The sequence below is a fragment of the Anolis sagrei genome, chromosome 10, assembly GCF_037176765.1.
Source record: "Anolis sagrei isolate rAnoSag1 chromosome 10, rAnoSag1.mat, whole genome shotgun sequence".
NCBI lineage: Eukaryota > Metazoa > Chordata > Lepidosauria > Squamata > Dactyloidae > Anolis > Anolis sagrei.
The window spans coordinates 18,326,727-18,351,238 of NC_090030.1; the positions used below are offsets into that span (position 1 = coordinate 18,326,727).

General features: G+C 43.1%; 1 protein-coding gene across 2 annotated transcripts in view; it reads left to right on the forward strand.

Annotated features, from left to right (window-relative positions):
* The window catches only part of TMEM164 (transmembrane protein 164), a 69,563-nt gene that overhangs the window by 34,931 nt on the left and 10,120 nt on the right, over positions 1–24,512 (forward strand). For both annotated transcript variants that reach the window (XM_060756206.2, XM_060756205.2), the window contains exon 5: positions 15,877–15,955. In XM_060756206.2, coding sequence (XP_060612189.2) covers positions 15,877–15,955 — 79 coding nt within the window. The remainder of the gene's footprint in view (positions 1–15,876; positions 15,956–24,512) is intronic.

Genomic DNA, 24,512 nt, shown 5'->3' on the forward strand with positions numbered 1-24,512 from the left:
TATGGCAAGCATCTTCAGAGGTAGTGAGGTCTTTTGGAACTAGAAAAAAGGGTTTATATATCTGTGGAATGACCAGGGTGAGACAAAGGACTCTTGTCTGCTGGAGCTAGGTGTGAATGTTTCAACTGACCACCTTGATTAGCATATAATGGCCTGACAGTGCCTAGAGCAAACTTTTGTTGAGAGGTGATTAGATGTCCTTGTTTGTTTCCTTTCTTGTCTGCTTGAGGTAAGTGTGAATGTCGCAATTGGTCATCTTGATTAGCATTTGCAGCTTCAAAGCCTGGCAGGTTGCTGCCTGTGACGCTCCTTTACTATGAAGTGTTAGCTAGTCCTGATTGATTCTTGCTGGAATTCCCCTGTTTTTGAGTGTTGCTCTTTATTTACTGTCCTGATTTTAGAGTTTTTAAAGAGGTTTTAGAGTTTTGCTGGGATTTATAGTTCACCTACAATCACAGAGCATTCTGAACCCCACCAACGATAGAATTGGGCCAAACCCCTCACACAGGACCCGCATGTGGGCCACAGCAATGCGTGGCAGGGGGCGGCTAGTATTTATATATATTCTATATATAAACCTCACTTGCCTAGTTTCCAACAGACTTCACAACCTCTGAGGATGCCTGCCATAGATGTGGGCGAAATGTCAGGAGAGAATGCTTCCGGAACATGGCCATACAGCCTGGAAAACACACAGCAGCCCAGCGACAGCACATTGAAAACAAATCAATGCAAAACGTGAATCACATTCACGTTGATTATTTTTAACGGCAGTTTTGTTGAATGCTCAACAGGAAGATGATGAAATAAAGTAAGAGCTAGATCTGTTACACACTCAGAAAAACAATATTTAATTAGGGTGGAGGGGAAGTGATCCCTTTCCAGTGTATTAGATATCGATGTTAGTCACAAAAGTCAATCCAGGCACTGCTGAGACGCACAGCATCCGTTCTGTCTCTGTAACTGGCAGGAATCATCTCTCTGTTTAAAAATGCAAGGCGCTGGTAATATGAACACACACAACAATATGTTCAAACAAAATGCTCCCGGTGCCGAGTTTCCCCATTGATTCGCTGTCATCACGGATGCCGAAGTAGGCCAGTAATGTGAGTGAATATTTCTCCGGTTTCTCAAGGGAGAGATGAGTCAGAACCCGGGTTTAGACATCACAATATAGAAGCCTGTGTTTGCGTAGCTGCTCCTCCTTGTATTGTAGTAGGCGGCATATAGCAACATATTGCCTTGCCCTTCTTGAAAAGTTGGTCCAAATCAAGGTAGGCGAGGAACAAATCTTACCAAGAGAACCCTGTGATATTTATTTATTTATTTTATTTATTTGCTATACTTGTATACCGCCGTTTCTCAGCCTAGCCGGCGACTCAACGCGGTTTACAACAACTTATAACAAACAACAGTATACAGTTTAAAAGCATAAAAACACGATCCACAATACATATATCAATAAACCATCCAATTCATCTCTTGACTAAAATCGCGATCCAGTTTCGTCGTCCAAATTGCCAGTCCTTCAATCATTACACTTATTGCACTGAGTTAACCGAACGCCTGCTCGAACATCCAGGTTTTTAGTCTTTTCCGGAAAACCATCAATGAGGGGGCTGATCTTACCTCCATGGGGAGGGCGTTCCATAGCCGCGGGGCCACCACAGAAAAGGCCCTGTCTCTCGTCCCCGCCAGCCGCACCTGTGAAGCAGGCGGGATAGAGAGCAGGGCCCCCCCAGAAGATCTTAGGGTTCTGGTGGGCTGATAGGCTGAGATACGTTCGGATAGGTAAGTTGGGCCAGAACCGTTTAGGGCTTTAAAGGCCAGCACCAGCACTTTGAATTGAGCCCGGTAGCAGATCGGCAGCCAGTGGAGCTGGTGCAGCAGAGGAGTTGTATGCTCCCTGCGCTCCGCTCCAGTTAGTATCATGGCTGCCGAGCGTTGGACTAATTGGAGCTTCCGGGCCGTCTTCAAAGGCAACCCCACGTAGAGAGCGTTGCAGTAGTCTAAACGGGATGTAACCAGAGCGTGGACTACCGTGGCCAAGTCAGACTTCCCAAGGTACGGGCGCAGTTGGCGCACGAGTTATAACTGTGCGAATGCTCCCCTGGTCACCGCTGAAACCTGGGGTTCCAGGCTCAACGATGAGTCCAGGATCTGGGTCTCCATTGGTCAGAAATGACCTGAAGATACACAACAACAACAACAAGAAATAATAATCAATATCATCAATGGAATGTATAAAATTACCCCTCCACATTTATTTATTTAGAACTTTTATATACCGGTCTTCTCGACCTCCACAGAGGGACTAAATCCGGTTCACAACAAAAGATTCATAACAAAAGTTTAAAACATCACATCTCATAATACACTAACACATTAAAATACAATCCTATAATTACATAAGGCCAAGTCGTCAGAATGAAGTCACAATTCATCGCTATCCGTCCGTGTGGTCAGGAGTTATTGACTCACTCATCAAACGCCAAATTCCAGAGCCAAGTTTTCACCAGTTTTCTAAAAGTCAGGAGAGAAGGGGCAGTTCTAATCTCCAGTGGGAGAGAGTTCCAGAGCCGAGGGGCCACCACCGAGAAGGCCCTGTCCCTCATCCCCACCAGACGCGATTGCGAGGGTGGCGGGACCAAGAGCAGGGCCCCTCCAGAAGATCTTAACAACCTTGATGGTTCATAGGGGAGAATCCGTTCGGACAGATAAACTGGGCCGGAGTCATTTAGGGATTTATAGGTCAACACCAGCACTTTGAATTGTGCTTGGAAGCTAATTGGCAGCCAATGGAGCTGGCGCGACAGAGGAGTAGTATGCTCTCTGTACCCCGCTCCTGTAAGTAATCTGGCTGCCGCACGTTTGGAAGTCTTCAGAGGCAACCCCATGTAGAGAGCGTTGCAGTAGTCTATATGGGATGTAACCAGAGTGTGGACCACCGTGGCCAAGTCAGACTTCCCAAGGTAATTGTGCAAAAGCTCCCCTGACCACCACCGAGACCTGGGGTTCCAGGCTCAGTGATGAGTCCTGGATTACTCCCAGACTGCGAACCTGCGCCTCCAGGGGGAGAGTAACCCCGTCAAGCACAGGCTGTAACCCTATGCCCTGTTCGGCCTTTCAACTGACCAGGAGTACCTCTGTCTTGTCTGGATTTAGTTTCAATCTGTTGTCCCTCATCCAGTCCGTTACAGCAGCCAAGCACTGGTTCAGGACTTGAACAGCCCCCTTAGTAGCCTTTATGAAATTACTGCAAGTTGGATGTGCCAGAGTGACTTCTCCGGCCCATCCCTTGTTTTGATATCAGCCAGCATGCCAATGCCTTAAATCAATTTTCTAAGATCTACAGAGATACTTGCAGGAACACCTCAGCAAGCAAGAGTCCAAACGTGGCAGGCTAAAAATCTGGAATCTCAAGGCACGGTTGATATTAAATGAGAGACTCCCTCCTGGGCATGCAGAAGACTGGGTGACTTGGAAGACACTGAACAGACTGCGCTCTGGTACCATGAGATGCAGAGCTAACCTTAAGGAAAGGGGCAGCAAAACTTAATGAGCAAATAGATAGACGAGAGGAAATTAGTAAAAACAGACAGGCCGAACAGTACCTTCGGTGTTCTGCCAGGCTCCGACAGAAAAAGATAAGAGAATCTCAAGTAAAGCGAAACCAATTCCTGAGTGCATGGAATAGCTTAATGATGGGATAAAAGTTCCAAGTATATCGTTGGAATCAAGTGTAGTTCTCATCCTTGTCTCATGGAATCCTTGCTTGGAAGATTCTTGTCTAAGTATTTCTTGTTTCATGGTTTGGATTCTTGGATTGTGTGAATGCCTACTCAAGCCTTAGATTAATGTTTCCTGGTTTTCTGAATTATATTAGAGAAGTTTGGATTTTGTTTTTATGGACTTTGCTGAACTTTACCTTGGACTATTTTTGGTCCTGCTTATCTTCTTACCTAATTGGATTTACCTATTTCTTTAAAGTGCTTTTTTACTTACTGCTTTTAAATTATCTTTAATAAAAGGATTGTTTTCTAATCAATAGTATGGTGTTTACAGTCAGAGGGCTTTTACTGTCCTGGAGTGCAACAAGGAAGAACTTCCTGACTGTGAGAGCTGTTCAGCAGTGGAACTCTCTGCTCTGAAGTATGGTGGAGGCTCCTTATTTGGAAGCTTTTAAGCAGAGGCTGGATAGCCATCTGTCAGGGGTGCTTTGAATGTGATTTCCCCGCTACTTGGCAAAATGGGGTTGGACTGGATGACTTACAAGGTCTCTCCCAACTATATGATTCTATAAGAACCTTCTGATCATAAGAAAAGCTGTTCAACAGGGGAACCCTCTGCTTGGGAGTCTGATGGGAGTACCTTCCTTGGAGGTTTTTAAGCAGATGCTGGGTGGCCATTTGTTGGGGTGCTTGCATTGTGCTTTTCCTTCCTAGCAGAAATGGGTTGGACTGGATGGCCTCTGTGGTCTCTTCCAGCTCCTGGATGCTATGATTCTCTTTTTGTTTCAATATTTTTCTCGGTGTTCTGCAAATGTTGCTACAGCTCAAACCAAAATAGCACAGGACCTGAAGGCCGGAGGCTTGCTGTCGCTGCGAATCTTGCTAAAACTATGCACCGCTTCCATGCTCCTAGAAGAGGTTGTTCTGCCAAGATCTAAAGGCGCTTAAATAGTCAACAAGTATTGCTTTTGGATCTCGGTGAAGCTGCCTGACAGTTTAAACATCTGAAACAGGCTGGAAACAAACATCTATTTAGGTTTTGGAAGTGAGTGGCATTGTGCATGTTGCAAATCAAGAGCAAACCTTTGAGTATTCATTGCCTTAGAAATTCATGAGAGATAGCTTGAAGGCATCTACTGGTACTTCATTATTTTGTTGCTTCAAGTCACATCTGAATTTAAGTGACTCTAAGGAGAACATATCTTTGAGTTTTCTAGGCAGAGTTTGTTCAGAGGGGTTTGCCGTTGTGTTTCTCCGAAGCTGAGAGAGTGTGACTCACCCAATGTCCCCCCAATGGGTTTCCATGGCTGAGCGAATATTCAAATATGCAATACACATCATTGTAGTTTGAGAAAATTGGTCTTTGAAGGAGTTTTTATGTACAGAAGGCAGGTATTTTGAGTTCCGGATCTCAAATGGGATTTTCTCATTCATATTATATTTAAAATCCTACTGCCAATCAATGTGAAAGTATCTACTTCTTAGTAATGGAGCGAATAGAGGCTGAAATGGAGCAGAAGATCAGTGTCGGACTAGAAGAGCCAAGGAACTGAAGTTAACAGGATGGAGGCTCCTTGGACAGATAGTTCGATGGTATGTCCATGAATTAGGGTGCATCTACATTTCAGAATGAATTCAGTTTGACACCACTTTAACTGCTCTGACTTAGACACTGGGAGTTGTCGTTTTGCAAGGTCTCGAGCCTTCTTTGCCAATGAGTGCTGACAACTCCCTAATTCCATAGCATTGAGCCAGGTTAGGTAAAAATTAAAGGTTTCCTCCTGACATTAAGTCTAGTTGTGTTCTCATTCTTAAAGGTAAAGGTAAAAGTTTCCCCTTGACATTAAGTCTAGCCGTGTCCAACTCTGGAGGGTGGTTCTTATCTCCATTTCTAAGCTGAAAGCCGGTGTTGTCCATAGACACTTCCAAGGTCATGTGGCTGGCATGACTGCATGGAGCGCTGTTACCTTCCTGCAAAAGCGGTTCCTATTGATCTACTCACATTTGCATGTTTTTGAACTGCTAGGTTGGCAGAAGCTGGAGCTAACAGTGGGAGCTCACCCTGCTCCCTGGATTCGAACTGCTGACCTTTTGGTCAGCAAGTTCAGCTCAGTGGTTTAACCTGCTGCGTCACTGGAGACTCTTTGAGCCAGGTTAGTTGTCCTAAATTGGAAACATCTTGAAAATTTAGGAATCCTTTGGGGTCATTATGGGGCAGCCCCCTTCTTCAAATAACAAATACAATATTTGTTTCTCTTCCAGTTATTAGTCCCAACCATCTCCCTGATGAGGAGCCGTTCATATCTGTAAATCATCCGCTGGGACGCCATTAAAATTACAGTTCCCATTGGTTGTGTCAGGTACATTATTTATTACCCAGTGAGTGATCTTACCAGGAAGATGTTGCAAGACGGTTTCCTGTAAACAGTAGGGAAAAGGATTGCATTGAAAACCTGAGTGCAGGGCTGGGCTTGGCGGCGTAGGAAGACTGTTGTCTGAGTTGCTCCCATTCCGCTTTGCTTCTCTCTTTTGACAAGTAGCCCTTCTCAGAGTGGGATCGATTACGTGAAATAGTGACCCTTGTGGTCGAAAAGCCAACTCTACAGTACATTCAATTAAGTAGACAGTTTGCAATGAGATAAAGTGAAAAACAAATGATAATGTTGATAATTATTTATATACTTTTCGCTCTACAAAGAAGACTCAAAGCAGCATAGGATTTTAGGGGGAGCAGAAAAACCCAAATGGTGTAGCAACTTAAACTGCTGAGCTGCTGTACTTGCTGACCGAAAGGTTGGCAGTTCGAATCAGGGGAGCGGGGTGAGCTCCTGCTGTTAGCCCCAGCTTCTGCCAACCTGGCAGTTCAAAAACATGCAAATGTGAGTAGATCAATAGGTACCTCTTCAGTGGGAAGGTAATGGTGCTCCATGCAGTCATGCTTGCCACGTGAGAGGTGCCTATGGACAATGCCAGCTCTTCGATTATTTATTTATTTACTTATTTACAGTATTTATATTCTGCCCTTTTCACCCCGCAGGGAACTCAGGGCGGATTACAATGTACACATATATGGCAAACATTCAATGCCAAAGACACACAACAGATAGCGACAAACAGTCAGAGGCTATTTAACTTTTCTGGCCACCAGGGGAGCTGTCGCTTTCATCATCCATCTGCGTCACTTCCACTTTCCTTGCAGGCTTTTGCTGGAGCGTTTTGCTGCAGTCTTTTTATGGCTTCGTAAATTAGTTAAATTAGCCTCCCCACACATAGGTGGTACCTAATTTTCCCACTTGACAGATGCAACTGTCTTTCGGGTTGCAAAGGTCGACAACAAGCTACACAATTGGTTGGAACCTCATTCTGACCCGGGCTGGCTTCGAACTCATGACCTTATGTTCAGAAGTGATCTTAATGCAGCTGACACTCAGACAGCTGTGCCACAGTCCCGGTGCTTAGAAATGGAAATGAGCACCACCCCCTAGAGTTGGACACGACTAGACTTAATGTCAAGGGGAAACCTTTACCTTTACTAGAAAATCAAGTTTTTCTAGGAGTAACAAGTAAACCCCTTCGATAGTTCCAATATCAAGGCAGCAACTGCTAGAATATGAAATCTCATAAATTGCAAAAAAATAGGAAAGTGCCCAAAAGGAACTTTTGGAAAAGTTGTGTCTTTCCTGTTTTGGAAATATTAGCATCAACTTCAGTAAACTAAAGCTTCCTTGAGAAGTTACATCTGGCTGTAGCGACCCATTCCTTGACTACGTTCCCATTTCTATTGGAGAAACAAACTCTTAGATTGAGTTGCTTTGGGAAGATGTCCAAAAGCAACTCCAAAATGCTGAAACCGGGGCCGATTACATGGATCATATAATTCCTTGGTTGGAACGGCTTCCTTTGCTACTGATCCCTTTCCAGGAAGAATTCAGAGTGCTGCTTATAACTTTTAAAGCCATGCTCTGGACAAGGGATTATAATTGTTGTAGTTGTTGTTTTTGTTATATTTATACTCTGCTTTATCTCTCTCGAAGGAGACTCAAAGCATCTTAACATAAATTCAATTCAAAATATACCAATACACTACAATATTATTATACTGTATTACATTATAATATTATCAATATTATAAGGTAAAAAGGTAAAGGTTTTCCCCTGACATTAAGTCCAGTCATGTCTGACTCTGGGGTGTGGTGCTCATCTCCATTTCTAAGCCGAAGAGCCGGCGTTGTCCGTAGACACCTCCAAGGTCATGTGGCCAGCATGACTGCATGGAGCGCCGTTACCTTCCCGCCGGAGCGGTACCTATTGATCTACTCACATTTGCATGTTTTCGAACTGCTAGGTTGGCAGAAGTTAGGGCTGACAGCGGAAGCTCACGCCGCTCCCCGGAATCGAACCTGCGACCTTTCAATCAACAAGCTCAGCAGCTCAGTGCTTTTAACCCACTGCGCCACCAGGGGCTCCTATCAATATTATATGTATATACAATAATATTATTATAATAGGAGGAGAGACAAAACGTTCTGGAAAAGTTGGATCTCCACTGCCATCTGATGTATTATTATTATTATTATTATTATTATTATATTGTATTATATTATAATATAATATTATCAATTCAAAATTGATAATGCAATTCAAAATATACCAATATGCAAACATTTAAACAGAATTGAATATCAACAGTATTTAAAAAATTCAGTTAAAATCCATTAAAATGTATTCCAAGATCACCTGTGCACAAGGGATACGCATTGAGTAAGGAAGAGGCAAATGCAGCGGGAGGCAGGGAATGAACACAAAGCGTATTGGAGAGGATTCTGTTACATTAATTGAGCATTTCAAATAATTACAGTTCCCATTGGTTACCACAGGGTAAGAGTGGACTGCATTATCTCACAACAAAGGATCACAAGTGCAATATCTATAGTCTTATTATTGTTATCTATAGGGTCATTTATAATATATTGTTATATATTATAATATAATGCTGTATATTATATAATATATTATATAATATTTATAATATATTTTTGTTATCTATGGAGCTTCCGGTGGCACAGTAGGTTAAAGTGCTGAGCTGCTGAGCTTGTTGACCAAAAGGTCGCAGGTTTGAATCTGGGGAGCGGGGTGAGCTTCCGCTGTCAGCCCCAGCTTCTGCCAACCTCGCAGTTTGAAAACATGCAAAGTAGATCAATAGGTACCACTGCAGTGGGAAGGTAACGGCGCTCCATGCAATCATGCCGGCCACATGACCATGGAGGTGTCTATGGACAACACCGGCTCTTTGGCTTAGAAATGGAGATGAGCACTGGACTTCATGTCAGAGGAAAACCTTTACCTTTACTTATAGGGCCACAGATTATAAAGTATTATTATTATTATTATTATTATTATTATTATTACTGTTATGAACTATAGGGCCACAGATTTCCACTCCATATTGTAAGGTAGTTTTTCATGCAATTGGCCAGGCTTTAGCACAGCAAGTTAAACCACCAGCTGCAGTAAATCTTGTCAGTTGAAAGGCTGCCAGTTCAAAGTCTGGGTCGAGGGTGAGTGCCTGACCTTTAGCCCAGTTTCCGCCTACCTAGTGGTTCAAAAGTAAATGTGAGTAGATAAATAGGTACCGCATAAAAGTGGGAAGATATTCTGAGGCACCCATAAGGAATGCCTGGCGATTCAATCGAAGGAGGAAGTTCATGAACAAAGCTCTTTGGCAGGGAGATGGAGCATCAGAAGCCCCCCACGCCTCATGTGCCAGGACCGAGTGCAAAGTCTCGAAGATGCCGAAGATGGGAAAGGCTGATACATACCTCTATGTACAATTGTCTGTCTCGTCTGTGTATAAAACGGAATTGAATGTTTGCCACATATGTATGTTCTGAGATCCACCCCGAATCCCCTTCAGGGTGAGAAGGATGGAATATAAATATTGTAAATAAAATAAATAATAAGTAATGCCGAACTCCATATAACATCCATAGGGCACCACAGTTCTGGAACATGGTCCAAAGAAGAGTGACTAAAGATGGTCAAAGGTCTGGAAACCAAGTCCAATGAGGAACAATTCAGGAGCTGGGGATGTTATGCTCGGAGAAGGCTTGAGAACTATCTGGAGCAAAGTCCTGGAAGATGGAGTGAGTTCCAGAGTCTAGAGCAGTGGTTCCTCAACCTATGGGTCCCCGGTGTTTTCACCTACAGCTCCCAGAAATCCCAACCAGTTTACCAGCTGTTAGGATTTCTGCGAGCATAAGGCCAAAACATCCAGGGACTCACAGGTTGAGAACCACTGATCTAGAACAAGAAACAATGGATTCAAATGGCAAGGAAAGGAATTCCATCAAAACATTAGAAAGAACTTATCTTATAGTCTCAATTCTTCTCACCCTTGGTTTGATCCTAGTATTAAATAATACTATTGTTAGAAGTTGAGTCAGCTCTGTATTTGTGGTTGTGGGCCTTGAAGTCGTGCCTGTATCACATTTTCTTGACATGCTTTGTTTGCTGTCGCCTTCCTTTGAGGCTGAGAGATTTGCCCATAGTTGCCCGGTGGCTTTCCACTATTGAGTGGAGTCCTTAAGAGTCATAGCCCAATGGTCAACCCACTAAGATTTAATTCCCCTGGTATTGTCTTCTCATTTTCCCCACAAACTGGCTTCTGAAATGGGTGTTGCCTGTTCACTTTGTTATTATTTCATTTAGAAGGGATTTCAGTAAAATGACACAGCACCAGAAAATGTACTCTATGAGCTGCCAAGTTTGGGAACGAGCCGTTTTAGTTCTCTTAACGTTTATTTTTGCTCTACATGTTGATGCAATGCAACGAAACCACTTTTTGAGTGGTTTCTGACAACATTTTGACAACACAGCATTAGGCAGCAATGAGTAATATAATAATATATTTACTTTATTTATATTCCACTCTATCTCCCTAAGGGGACTCAGGGTGGATTACTGTACACATATATGGTAAACATTCAGTGCCGTTGTACAATTAACAAAGACAGACAGTATATAAATATTACATGTAATATTACTAATAATATTACAATATAATGGTATAGTACAATGTAGTAATATTTAATACTGATATTGTACTATGCTAATAATATAATATATTTTATGTATATATATCTTGTAAACCGCCTTGGTCAGACCACACCTGGAATCACACTGTGTCCATTTCTGGGCACCACAATTGAAGAGAGATATTGACAAGCTGGAATGTGTTCAGAGGAAAGTGACTCAAAGGATCAAGGGTTTGGAGAACAAGCCCTATGAGGAGTGGATGAAAGAGCTGGGCATGTTTGGCCTGCAGAATTTATTTATTTATTTGTCGTGTCAGAGCAACCAGTCAATTATATTACATTTCTAACAGAACAAAGCAAACAAACAGACAAAATACAAAATTTGTGAGTTTGGTAGTTGATTAAACGTCCTTTGACCAGTATCTGGCCACTTGGAGTGCTTCTGGTGTTGCTGCAAGAAGGTCCTCCATTGTGCATGTGGCAGGGCTCAGGGTGCATTGCAGCAGGTGGTCAGTGGTTTGCTCCTCTCCACATTCGCATGTCGAGGATTCCACTTTGTAGCCCCATTGCTGAAGGTTGGCTCTGCATCTCATGGTGCCAGAACGCAGTCTGTTCAGTGCCTTCCAAGTTGCCCAGTCCTCTGTGGGCCCAGGGGGAGTCTCTCATTTGGTATCAGCCATTGGTTGAGGTTCTGGGTTTGAGCCTGCCACTTTTGGACTCTTGCTTACTGAGGTGTTCCAGCGAGTGTCTCTGTAGATCTTAGAAAACTATTTCTAGATTTAAGTCGTTGACATGCTGGCTGATACCCAAACAGGGGATGAGCTGGAGATGTCTCTGCCTGCAGAAGAGAAGGCTGAGAGGAGATATGATGAGGGCTATGTATAAATATGTTAGTAGAAGTCATATTGAGGAGGGAGCAAGCTTGTTTTCTGCTGCCCTGGAGACTAGGATGCGGAACAATGGCTTCAAACTGCAGGAAAGGATATTCCATCTGAACATGAGGAAGAACTTTCTAACTGTGAGAGCTGTTCAGCAGTGGAACTCTGTGCTCCAGAGTGTGGTGGAGGCTCCTTCTTTGGAGGCTTTTAAGCAGAGGCTGGATGATCATCTGTTGGGAATGCTTTGAATGCAATTTTCCTTCTTCTTGGCAGAATGGGGTTGGACTGGATGGCCCTGAGGTCTCTTCCAACTGTGGTTCTATGATTCTATGACTGTCCACGTTGTCCGAATGCCCAATCACCGTCTCCCAAAGCAATTACTATACTCCCAACTCAAGAACGGGAAGCATAATTTTGTTGGAAAGAAAAATTCCCTCTGAACATTAGTGAAACTCTCTGCTAAAGAGTGTGGTGGAGGCTCCTTCTTTGGAGGCTTTTAAACAGAGGCTGGATTACCATCTATCGGGGGTGCTTTGAATGTGATTTTCCTGCTTTTTGGCAGGGAATTGGATTGGATGGCCCATGAGGTCTCCTATGATTCTATGACTGAGACAGTGTGACTTACTCAAGGTTTCCTAATGTTTTTCCATGTCTGAATGGGGATTCGAACTGTGGTCGTCAGAGTCGTAGCCCAGCGTTCAAACCACTGCACCATGCAGACTGATAAAAGCATAATACACTCCTCCAAAAAAATTCATTCTGCCACAGTAACTTAAAAACCAAAGGTCTGGCTAAATAAAAAGGCCATTTCAGGAACTAGTTATTTCAGCTTAAATAAGGGATCAATTTCCCCGAATTAGTAAAGTTTTAAACAATAAGGATGGACATCTGTCGGGGGTGCTTTGATTGAGTCTTCCTGCATGGCAGGGGGTTGGACTAGATGGCATCATAGAATCCTCTCTGGTTCTATGATGCTATTGAAGCCTATGGAACATGCAAGATGGAAAGGAGATCCCTGGCTAGAGGCTTTCTTGCAAAGGAAACCTTGTGCAATATTGAACAAGATACCTAGAATAACTTCAGGTGGGACAGGCATTCTGTGAGTAAGTGCACATCCTGGGCGGAGGCTCCCGATCTTAATTGGTGTCTATTAATAGTTCGTTTGAGACGTGGTGCAGGAGAAAAATTCCACGGATTACTTACTTTGATGGACTGTCACCTTGAAGAATAATAATAATAATAATAATAATAATAATAATAATAATAATAATATAAGTCAAGTCTGAACTCTCCCTAGAAGCCAAGATGACCAAACTGCCGTATTTTGGGCATATCATGAGAGGACAATATGTCCTCTCATCAGTCAAAGTCGACTTGATGGCAGATACCAACAAGCATGACATTCTCCAGCCATGAGTTCTTCCCTGGGTTGGGCTCCAGATTGGCCAACATCTTGGTTGAGTCAGCGTCAAAAGCAATTTCGGAGGCGGCTGCATTATCAGGAGCTCCTGTCCTTTCGCATACCGGTCTGTGTTACTCCTTGTGGTTTAAATTATGTTTGGCAAAGACTAATTGTGCATATCCCCTCCTCCAAGCCTTGGTTTTGTCATAACATTACTATCATGAAGAGTTTTTTTTTTTAGACAGTGGCAAGTCTGAGATTGTTGGAAATGGTTTTTCCTCCGATGACTGTACAATGAATCAAAACCATGTTATTCCATGAGGAATGGGGCTGCTAGGTTGGACTGCAGCCTTTACATAAATCAGTGGTTCCCAACATTTTTGACCAGGGACCACTTTGGCGAGGGACCACTTGACCAGGAAACACTTTGACCAGGGACCACTTTGACCAGGAACCACTTTGACCAGGGACCACTTGTCCAGGAACCACTTTGACCAGGGACTACTTGACCAGGGACCATTTTGACCAGAGACTACTTGACCAGGAACCACTTTGATCAGGGACTACTTGACCAGGAACCACTTTGACCAGGGACCACTTTGACCAGGGACCACTTGTCCAGGAACCACTTTGACCAGGGACTACTTGACCAGGGACCATTTTGACCAGAGACTACTTGACCAGGAACCACTTTGATCAGGGACTACTTGACCAGGGACCATTTTGACCAGAGACTACTTGACCAGGAACCACTTTGATCAGGGACCACTTGACCAGGAACCACTTTGATCAGGGACTACTTGACCAGGAACCACTTTGACCAGGGACCACTTTGACCAGGGACCACTTGACCAGGGGCCACTTCACCAGAGACTACTTTACCAAGGACCACTTGACCAGGGACTACTTGATCAGGAACCACTGACCAGGGACCACTTTGACCCCAGGGACTACTTGACCAGGAAACACTGACCAGAGACTACTTGACCAGGGACCACTTTGACCAGGAACCACTTTGACCAGGGTCTACTTGACCAGGGACCACTTGACCAGGGACCACTTTGACCAGGGACCACTTTGACCAGGGACCACTTGACCAGGGACCACTTGACCAGGAACCACTTTGACCAGGGACCACTTGACCAGGAACCACTTTGACCAGGAACCACAGACCAGGGACCACTTTGACCAGGGACCACTTTGACCAGAGACTACTTGACCAGGAACCACTTTGACCAGGGACCACTTGATCAGGAACCACTTTGACCAGGGACTACTTGACCAGGGACCACTTTGACCAGGGACCACTCTCCAACATTAGTACCAAAAGGGTTAAGAATCTGTTTTTGGTCAGCTTCAGATAGGAGCCCCTTGATGGCACAGTGGATTAAACCACTGGGCTGCTGAACTTGCTGACCAAACAAGCACATTTAAGCTTGACCTACCACTGGATCCGGCACTAAATGGATATTCTACACTGGAGAATGAATGCAGTTGGACCCCACTTTAGTTGCCACGGCTCAATGCACAGAATCATAGGAACTGTAGTTTTACCAGGTCTTCGGCCTTCTTTGCTGAAGGGAAGGAAGGGAAGGCGGAAGGAAAGAGAGAAGGAACAATGAAAGGGTGGAAGGGAAGGAGAAAGAGGGAAGGAAAGAGGAGGGAAAGAGGGAAGGAAGGAAAGATAGGCTGGTGAGAGAGAGGAGGGCCTGAGAAAAGAGACAAAGGGGCCGCATCTGGCCTGAGTTTGCCCATACCTGTTCTACAGTGTAGAATGAATGGAGTTGGACCCCACTTTAGCTGTGGTGGCTCAATGCATGGACCTGAAGGTTGGCCATTCAAATCTGTGGGACAAGGTGAGTTCCCGCTGTTAGCCTCAGCTCCTGCCAACCTAGCAATAATTTCCCAATATTCGATGCAGCTATTATGACATTTTCTTGGCAAGGACCGGGCTGTGGTGCAGCTAGTTAATAGCCACCTGCATTAAATCACTACATGTGTTCGAAGCCAGCCCGGGTCGGAGTGAGCTCCCAACCATTAATAGTCTAGCTTGCTGTTGACCTGTGCAGCCTGAAAGACAGTTGCATCTGTCAAGTGAGAAATTTAGGTACCGCTTTATGTGGGGAGGCCAATTTAACTAATTTAGGTAAAGGTTGTCCCCTGACATTAAGTCCAGTCATGTCTGACTCTGGGGTGTGGTGCTCATCTCCATTTCTAAGCCGAAGAGCCACCGTTGTCCATAGACACCTCCAAGGTCATGTGGCTGGCATGACTGCATGGAGCTCCGTTAACTTAATTATGACAACATAAAACCTTCCAGCAGCATGTGTAAGAATGAGGAAGTACTCTACCAAGGATTCTGTGTCACAAGTGGATGGTAAAGCGGCAACTCTCCCTGTGGCCGGAGAGTTGGAAAGCTGGAATGTTAAATTGCCTCTGTGTCTGTCTATATATGTTGTATGTTCAATGGCATTGAATGTTTGCCATGTATATATGTATTGTAATCCGCTCTTGAGTTCCCTGCAGGGTGAGAAGGGCGGAATATAATAATAATAATAATAATAATAATAATAATAATAATAATAATAATATTTTATTTATACCCCGCCACCATCTCCCCCAACGGGGACTCAGGGTGGCTTACATGAGGCCAAACCCAACAACACATCAGTAGAACAACAAAGCAGTAAGCAAACAAAACAATACAGAATATAAATACTGTAAATAAATAAATTGCTTTTTGTGTTCTCCCATTTCTCCCCCTTTCTAAAAGTAAACACTGTATAGTTTGTGCAAACTGTTTACAGTTTTTGTTTCCTTTCTTTCTGCAGCTACCTTTTGAAGTGGAGGTTTACTACATCCAGCATATTATGCTGTACATCGTCCCCATCTATCTACTGCGGAAAGGAGGTAGGTGTATTTGCATGGTGCATTTATTTAAGGCAAAGGCAGGCAATAAGTGACCGAATTCCCTTGGAAAGAAAGACAGAGGTTGTGGAGCACCTTCTAGGTGACATGAATGGTGCATCTACACCAGTGGTTCTCAACCTTCCTAATGCCACGACCCCTAAATACAGTTCCTTATGTTGTAGTGACCCTCAATAATAATATTTTTTGTTGCTACTGTTATGAATTCTGATGTAAATATCTGATATGGAGGATGTATTTTCATTCACTGGACCAAATTTGGCACACATACCCAATACATCCAAATTTGAAAACTGGTGGGGTTGTGGGGGGGGGGGGGGCAGGCGGGCAAGTGGGTTGATTTTGTCATTTGGGAATTGTAGTTACTGGGATTTATAGTTTACCTTCAATCAAATAGCATTCTGAACCCCACCAACAATACAATTGGGCCAAACTTCCCATACAGAACCAAAACTGGCTCAAATACCCGAAACGTCCACATTTGAATACTGGGAGGGGAGATTGATTTTGTCATTTGGGAGTTTTAGTTGCTGGGATTTATAGTTCACCTAAAATCAAAGAGAAATCTGAACTCCACCAACGATGGAATTGAACCAATTTTGGCACACACAACTCCCACGACCAACAGAAAATACTGGAAGGTTTTGGTGGGCATTGACCTTGAATTTTCAATTTGTAGTTCACCTACATCCAGGGAGTACTGTGGACTCAAAAAATGATGGCTCTGGACCAAACTTGACACAAATACTCATTATGCCCAAATGTGAATACTGGTTGAGTTTGGGGAAAATAGACCTTGACATTTGAGAGTTGTAGTTTCTGGGATTTATAGTTCACTAACAATCAAAGAGCATTTTGAACTCCACCAACGATGGAATTGAACCAAACTTGGCACTGGAAGGGTTGGTGAGCATTGATCTTGAGTTTGGGAGTTGTAGTTCACCTACATCCAGAGAGCACTGTGGACTCAAAAAATGATGGTTCTGGACCAAACTTTACACAAATACTCATTATGCCCCAATGTGAACACTGGTTAAGTTTGGGGAAAATAGACCTTGACATTTGAGAGTTGTAGTTTTTGGGATTTATAGTTCACCTACAATCAAAGAGCATTCCGAACTCCACCAACAATGGAATTGAACCAAACTTGGCGCACAGAATTCCCATGAGCAACAGAAAATACTGGAAGATTTTGGTGGGCATTGACCTTGAGTTTTGGAGTTGTAGTACACCTACATCCAGAGAACACTGTGTACTCAAACAATGCCGGATCTGGACCAAACTTGGCACGAATACACAATATGCCCCAATGTGAACACTGGTTGAGTTTGGGGAACTAGACTTGATATTTGGGAGTTGCAGTTGCTGGGATTTATAGTTTACCTGCAATCAAAGAGCATTATGAACCCCACCACCAATGGAATTGGGCCAAACTTCCCACACAGAACCACCATGTTCAACAGAAAATATTGTGTTTTCTGATGGTCTTTGATGACCCCTTTGACACCCCCCAGGGTTCCTGACCCCCAGGTTAAGAAATGCTAATCTACACTGTTGAATTAATGCAGTTTCATGACTGCCATGACTCAATGCTGTGGAATACTAAGACTACCAGGATTCTATCGCATTGAGCCACAGCAGTTTGGAGTGGTCTCAAACTGCATCAATTTGACAGTGTAGATGCACCTGTAGAACCTATTGTTTTGTTATACTTTTGAGGGAAGGATGTATTTCGAAACAGGAAGTAGCCTGGTTTCCTGTTGCGTAATATGGCTTTTCCTGGTTCTTTAAAAACAACTTCCTATTTGCTTATTGTCTTTCAATAGAAGCTGGAGATTCATAGGCAGACATTCTCTCAGTGCCTATGGGGTATTTCAGCTACAGTGGCCTGAATCCAACTTCATATTCCAACTTGCTGGTCTCCTATTGATTTACAATGGTTTGCTGCCCTCTAGTGGTGATCTAACAACAACAAACTGTATTGTTGAAGGCTTTCATGGCTGGAATCACTGGGTTGCCGTGAGTTTTCCAGGCCGTATAGCCGTGTTCCAGAAGCATTCTCTCCTGACATTTCGCCTACATCTATGGCAGGCATCCTCAGAGGTTGTGAGGTCTGTTGGAAACTAGGCAAGTGAGGTTTATATACAGTAGAGTCTCGCTTATCCAACCTTCGCTCATCCAACGTTGTGTACATGGTCAGTCTTCCGGCCAGATCCACAACTGTTTCAATACATTGTGATGTTTTGATGCTAAATTCCTAAATACAGTAATCACTACATAATGTTACAGTGTATTGAATTGCTTTTTCTGTCGATTTGTTGTAAAACATGATGTTTTGGTGCTTAATTTGTAAAATCATAACGTAATTTGATTTTTAATAGGCTTTTCCTAAATCCTTCCTTATAATCCAACATTTTCCCGGCCTGTTTATGTTGGATAAGCGAGACTCTACTGTATCTTTGGAATTATGTCCAGGGTGGGACAAAAAACCGTTTGAGGCCAGCGTGAATGTTGCAATTGGCCATCTTGATTAGCATTGAATGGCCTTGCAGCTTCAAAGCCTGGTTGTTACTGCCTGGGGGAATCCTTTGTTAGGAGGTGTGAGTTAGAATCATAGAATCAAAGAGTTGGAAGAGACTTCATGGGCCATCCAGTCCAACCCCCTGCCAAGAAGCAGGAATATTGCATTCAAATCACCCCTGACAGATAGCCATCCAGCCTCTGTTTAAAAGCTTCCAAAGAAAGAGCCTCCGCCACACTCCGAGGCGGAGAGTTCCACTGCTGAACGGCTCTCACAGTCAGGAAGTTCTTCCTCATGTTCAGATGGAATCTCCTTTCTTGTAGTTTGTAGCCATTGTTCCGCGTCCTAGTCTCCAGGGAAGCAGAAAACAAGCTTGCTCCCTCCTCCCTGTGGCTTCCTCTCACATATTTATACATGGCTATCATATCTCCTCTCAGCCTTCTCTTCTTCAGGCTAAACATGCCCAGCTCCTTAAGCCGTTCCTCATAGGGCTTGTTCTCCAGACCCTTGATCATTTTAGTCGCCCTCCTCTGGACACATTCCAGCTTGTCAATATCTCTCTTGAATTGTGGTGCCCAGAATTGGACAGAATATTCCAGGTGTGGTCTAACCAGGGCAGAATAGAGGAGTAGCATTACTTCCCTGGATCTAGACACTATGCTCCTATTGATGCAGGCCAAAATCCCATTGGCTTTTTTGCCACCACATCACATTGTTGGCTCATGTTTAACTTGTTGGCCCTATTTATTCCTAGAATTCTCTTGTTTTCTGAATGTTTTTCTTACTTACTGTCCTGATTTTGGAGTATTTTAAATACTGCTAGCCAGATTTTGTTCATTTTCACGGTTTCCTCCTTTCTGTTGAAATTGTCCACATGCTTGTGGATTTATTTTTATTATTTACAGGATTTATATTCCGCCCTTCTCACCCCCCAGGGGACTCAGGGCAAATTACAATGTACATATACATGGCAAACATTCAATGCCATAGATACACAGCATATATAGGCAGACACTCAGAGGCTATTTAACATTCCAGCTTTTTCATGAGGGTATTCTGGCCACCAGGGGAGCTGTCACTTCCCCATCCATTTGTGACACTGATGAAGTACTTCCTCATTCTTTGCATGCTTGCTGGAGATTTTTATGGCCTTGTAAATTAGTTAAATTAGCCTCCCCACATAAGTGGTACCTTAATTTCCTACTTGACAGATGCAACTGTGTTTCGGGCTGCAAAGGTCGACAACAAGCTACACAAATTGGTCGGAAGCTCACTCCAACCTGGGCTTACAAATGTCTGACTCATATCATTCCAAAATATCTCCATTTCCATTTCTAGCTTCTGCTCTGGACTTTACTAATTTGGTTTGGATTTTTTTGGGCTGCGACTGCAAACGTGGCAACCTTTAATGTTATCTTTTTGGAATAATCTGCTAACAAGTCACAGATAACTGCTGACTGTTGCCATGCACCGGGATTGTGGCGCAGCTGGCTGAGTGTCAGCTGCATTAAAGATCACTCTGACCAAAAGGTCATGAGTTCGAAGCCAGCCCGGGTTGGAGTGGGTTTCCAACCAATTGTGTGTAGCCTGTTGTCGACCTTTGCAACTCAAAAGACAGTTGCATCTGTCAAGTAGGAAAATTAGGTACCACCTTAAAGTGTGGGGAGGCTAAATTAACTAATTTATGAGGCCATAAAGAAGACTCCAGCAAAGCATTCCAGTGGGGAAGCATGCGGGGAATGCGGAAGTACTTCATTAGCGTCGCAGATGGACGATGAAAGCGACAGCTCCCCCGGCGGCCAGAAAAAGTTAAATAGCCTCTGTGTATGTTTGTATGTAAAAATTGGCATTGAATGTTTGCCATATGTGTGTACACTGTAATCCGCCCTGAGTCCCCTGCGGGGTGAGAAGGGTGGAATATAAATACTGCAAATAAATAAATAATTCTTCCGAAAGTGCTCCCAGAAGATTGTTTCGAGGGGCATTATACAATGGACAATGTAACAGATAGTATGTTAAATCCTCTCTTTCCCCAGTAATATTCTGTTTCTATGGGAATCCCTGACATGAAACAATCAGGACCAACTAACACCTCCCAACAAAGGATTCCCTCAGGCAGAAAGCAGCCATTAAATACTAATCAAGGTGGCCAATTTAAACAACCACATTTGCCTCCAACAGACAAGAGTTCTTTCTCCCACCCTGGACATCATTCCACAGATATATAAACCTCACTTGTTCGAGTTTCCAACAGACCTCACAACCTCTGAGGATGCCTGCCATAGTTGTGGGCAAAACGTCAGGAGAGAATGCTTCTGGAACATGGCCATACAGCCTGGAAAACTCACAGCAATCCAGGGATTTTGCCCATGAAAGCCTTCGACAAAACAATGAATTACTTTTGCAAAAATCAAATAAAATAGTATCTTGGTTGACAGATAAAAAGCAAGACATAATTTTGTTGTTGTTGTTGTTGTTGTTGTTGTTGTTGTTATCTCCAGCCATGAAAGCCTTGGACAAAACAATGGACTACTTTTGCAAAAATAAAATAAAATAGCATCTTAATGTATTGTCGTAGGCTTTCATGGCCGGAATCACTGGGTTGTTGTAGGTTTTTTCAGGCTATATGGCCATGTTCTAGAAGCATTTTCTCCTGACGTTTCGCCTGCATCTATGGCAAGCATCCTCAGAGGTAGTGAGGTCCTCAGAGGTAGTGACTTCACTACCTCTGAGGATGCTTACCATAGATGCAGGCGAAATGTCAGGAGAAAATGCCTCTAGAACATGGCCATATAGCCCGAAAAAACCTACAACAACCCAAATAGCATCTTGGTTGACAGATAAAAAAGCAGGACATAATGTTGTTGTTCTTGTTGTTGTTGTTCCCTTGTTTATTTTCCTGGTGTATTCTCCTTATGAGTTATTGTACCCCTCCTTTATTTTATAAAACTCAAATTATGCTATGTAACAAAAATGGGAAAATCTCATATTCCTGGTTTGAAAGTGTTATTCGTGTTTTGTTGTGTGGTTCTTACTTTGAAAGTAGTTGTTCTACTCCAGAAACTTTGTTTTTGTGACTGCCACAAACTAGGTTGGATTGGCTGAGACTCAATGAGAGATGCATTGAAAAACTAGAGCAAAATGTGCTGCAGGATGTCCCTCTCACAAAAACAAAATTTATTTTTCAGTTTAATAAACTTTTAGTGCTTTTATTATTGAACCAATTTATAACTCTGGAACAAAAACAGTGTTACATAGTGTTATTGTGAGATTGGTAGTTACTTGCTATTCAGCCACCTGCCTGCAGAGGGAGCCAGAGTTCCCTTTTCTGTGCCTTGCCTTTGCTTTTCTTGGCAGGAGGAACCCAAAGTCACAGCTCATTCATTCATTCATTCATTCCTGAAACCATTTGGAGGAACCAAACAACTGTAAGGGAAGCAAACTACCATATTTATCCATGTCTAATCTTCACCTTTTTTGGCTAAATGGCCTGGCCAAAATTGTGGTTTATTTATTTATGTTTATTTACGATATTTATATGCCGCTCTTCTCACCCAGAAGAGGACTCAGAGCGTACTTAGAGTCAGGAAAAGCCCTGACTTTAAACACCACACCGTTGGATGGAAAACAATCCTTTTATTGAAGATAATTAAAAAGCAATAAGGTAAAAAAAACCACTTTAAAGAAATAAGTAAACCCAATTAGGTAGGAAGTAGGGCTGGGCAGTTTCGTTTCGTTAATTCGTAATTCGTTAAAAATTCGTTATTTTTTTTTTAACGAAGCGATAACGAACCATTCTGGAGCAACTTAAAAACGAAACGAATTTTTCAATTCGTTTCGTAAATGCTTCATATTTCGTTATGTATTCGTTTCGTTATTGGTTTGAGGTCGTTTCGTTATTATTTCCGCATGTCTGGGGCAAGTTTTATACTTGTTTTTTGTTTAATGAGTGAAAAAAAATTATAATATCACACCAACAGTCAACAACGGAGGGATAGGGAAGCTTCAGAAGTTTTTTTAGCGTATTGCGCGATCGCGGCCGCCATTAACGAATCGATTCGTTATTGTTTCGTTATTGTTTTGTAAATTTTTTTACCATTTACGAAATTTCGTAAATATCTAACTTTTTTTAAGGAAAATTTCGGAATTCTTTTAAATATCGAAACGCAAAAAACCCCAAAAAACGAATCGATTTTAGAAACAAATTTTTCCGTTGTTACCCAGGCCTAGTAGGAAGATAAGCAGGAGCAAAGTAGTCCAGGGTAATAGTCCAGCAAAGTCCATAAAAACAAAGTCAAAACTTCCCAAATAAAATGCAAGAAATCAGAAAACATGAATCCAAAGAATGAATATAAAAGCATAGAATCCAAAAATCAAAACCATGAAACAAAGGCACTTAAAACATGAATTTTCCAAGCAAAGCTTCCATGAACAAGGATGAGATCTTGACTTGATTCCAAACGATGCTTCGTCTGACTACATATCCTGTACTTGAGACTTTTATCTCCTCGTTAGCTATGTCTCTAGCACTCAGAAGTTGGTTTTGCTTTAGCTGAGAATTCCTTATCTTTTTCTCTCGGAGTGTAGCAGACTGCCGAAGCCACTGTTTGGCTCTCCTGTTTTGACTGGTCTCCTCCCATCTATTTGCTCATTGATTTCTGCACCTGGGCCAGGTGCCGAGCTGTTTTTATGTTTCCTTTCATGGGAACTCTCTGGTAACAATTCAGAAATCACACCATCATCCCCACAGCCCTCAGGTTCTTATGGGAAACTACTTCCAGGAAACTACACTTTGAACAGGGATCTCCTGGTCATTCTCTACATCAGTATCACTGGCCAAACCATTGCCATCTTGAAACTCATTGACATCACTCCTTGAATGATTCGATTAGCATTTGCCTCTGGAAAATCCTGCAAATCTCTTGGGAAGACAAGTGGACAAGTGTCAGCATGCTGGAAGAAGCAAAGACCACCAGCACTGAAGCAATCGTCCTCCGCCATCAACTCACCTGGACCGGCCATGTTGTCCAGATGCCCGACCACCATCTCCCAAAGCAGTTGCTCTACTCCGAACTCAAGAACGGAAAACTGAATGTTGGTGGTCACGAAAAGAGATTTAAAGATGGGCTCAAAGCCAACCTTAAAAACTCTGGCATATACACTGAGAACTGGGAAGACCTGACTCTTGAGCGCTCCAGCTGGAGGTCAGCTGTGACCAGCAGTGCTGTAGAATTTGAAGAGGCACAAATGGAGGGTGAAAGAGAGAAACGTGCCAAGAGGAAGGCGTGTAAAGACTTTCTATATATATATTTCAGATTTCAATATTAATGTCAAAAATACGTAGTATGATTTTCCATAGGATTTGTGCTACATTAGAACAATAAAGACAAATATCACTTAAGTAAAATAAACATTAAATATTAAATAAGCAGCCTTCCACCTGGAAACCGATGCCCTCACTGCGGGAGAACATGCAGATCAAGAATAGGGCTCCACCATCATCTACGGACCCACCAGTACACTGATCTTGGAAGACTATCCTACTCAGACAACAAGGGATTGCCTAAGTATGTATGCAGTGGTGTCAAACTGCATTATTTCTATAGTGTGGATGCTCTCATGGTGATAGTAGAAGAAAAAGCCTGCTCCTCTTCCACTCTCTGTAGCCTTAGGGCAATTGTTTTGCCATGCCTCGCTATTACGTTTTTATCTATATTGGGATCCCCCCCCCCTCTCCCTTCTGCCCCAGTGATCCCCATCCTGGCACTTTGCCCTTCTCTCCGTCCCCGACTTGGGCTGACCTTCAGCCACCCACCGGCTAAGAAATCTTATAAGCTGCTTTGGGCCTGAAGGCTAATTCCTTCCCTGGGAAAGGCACGTAACCGGCCGAGGTGAAGGCCCTCGGCTGCCTCGGAGGTGCTGATTCCAGCAATATTTAGCTCCGCTCCCTAATCTATACACATAATAAAAGTGACAAATGTGTATGTGTGTATGAGACAGAGGTGTCCGCTTACACAG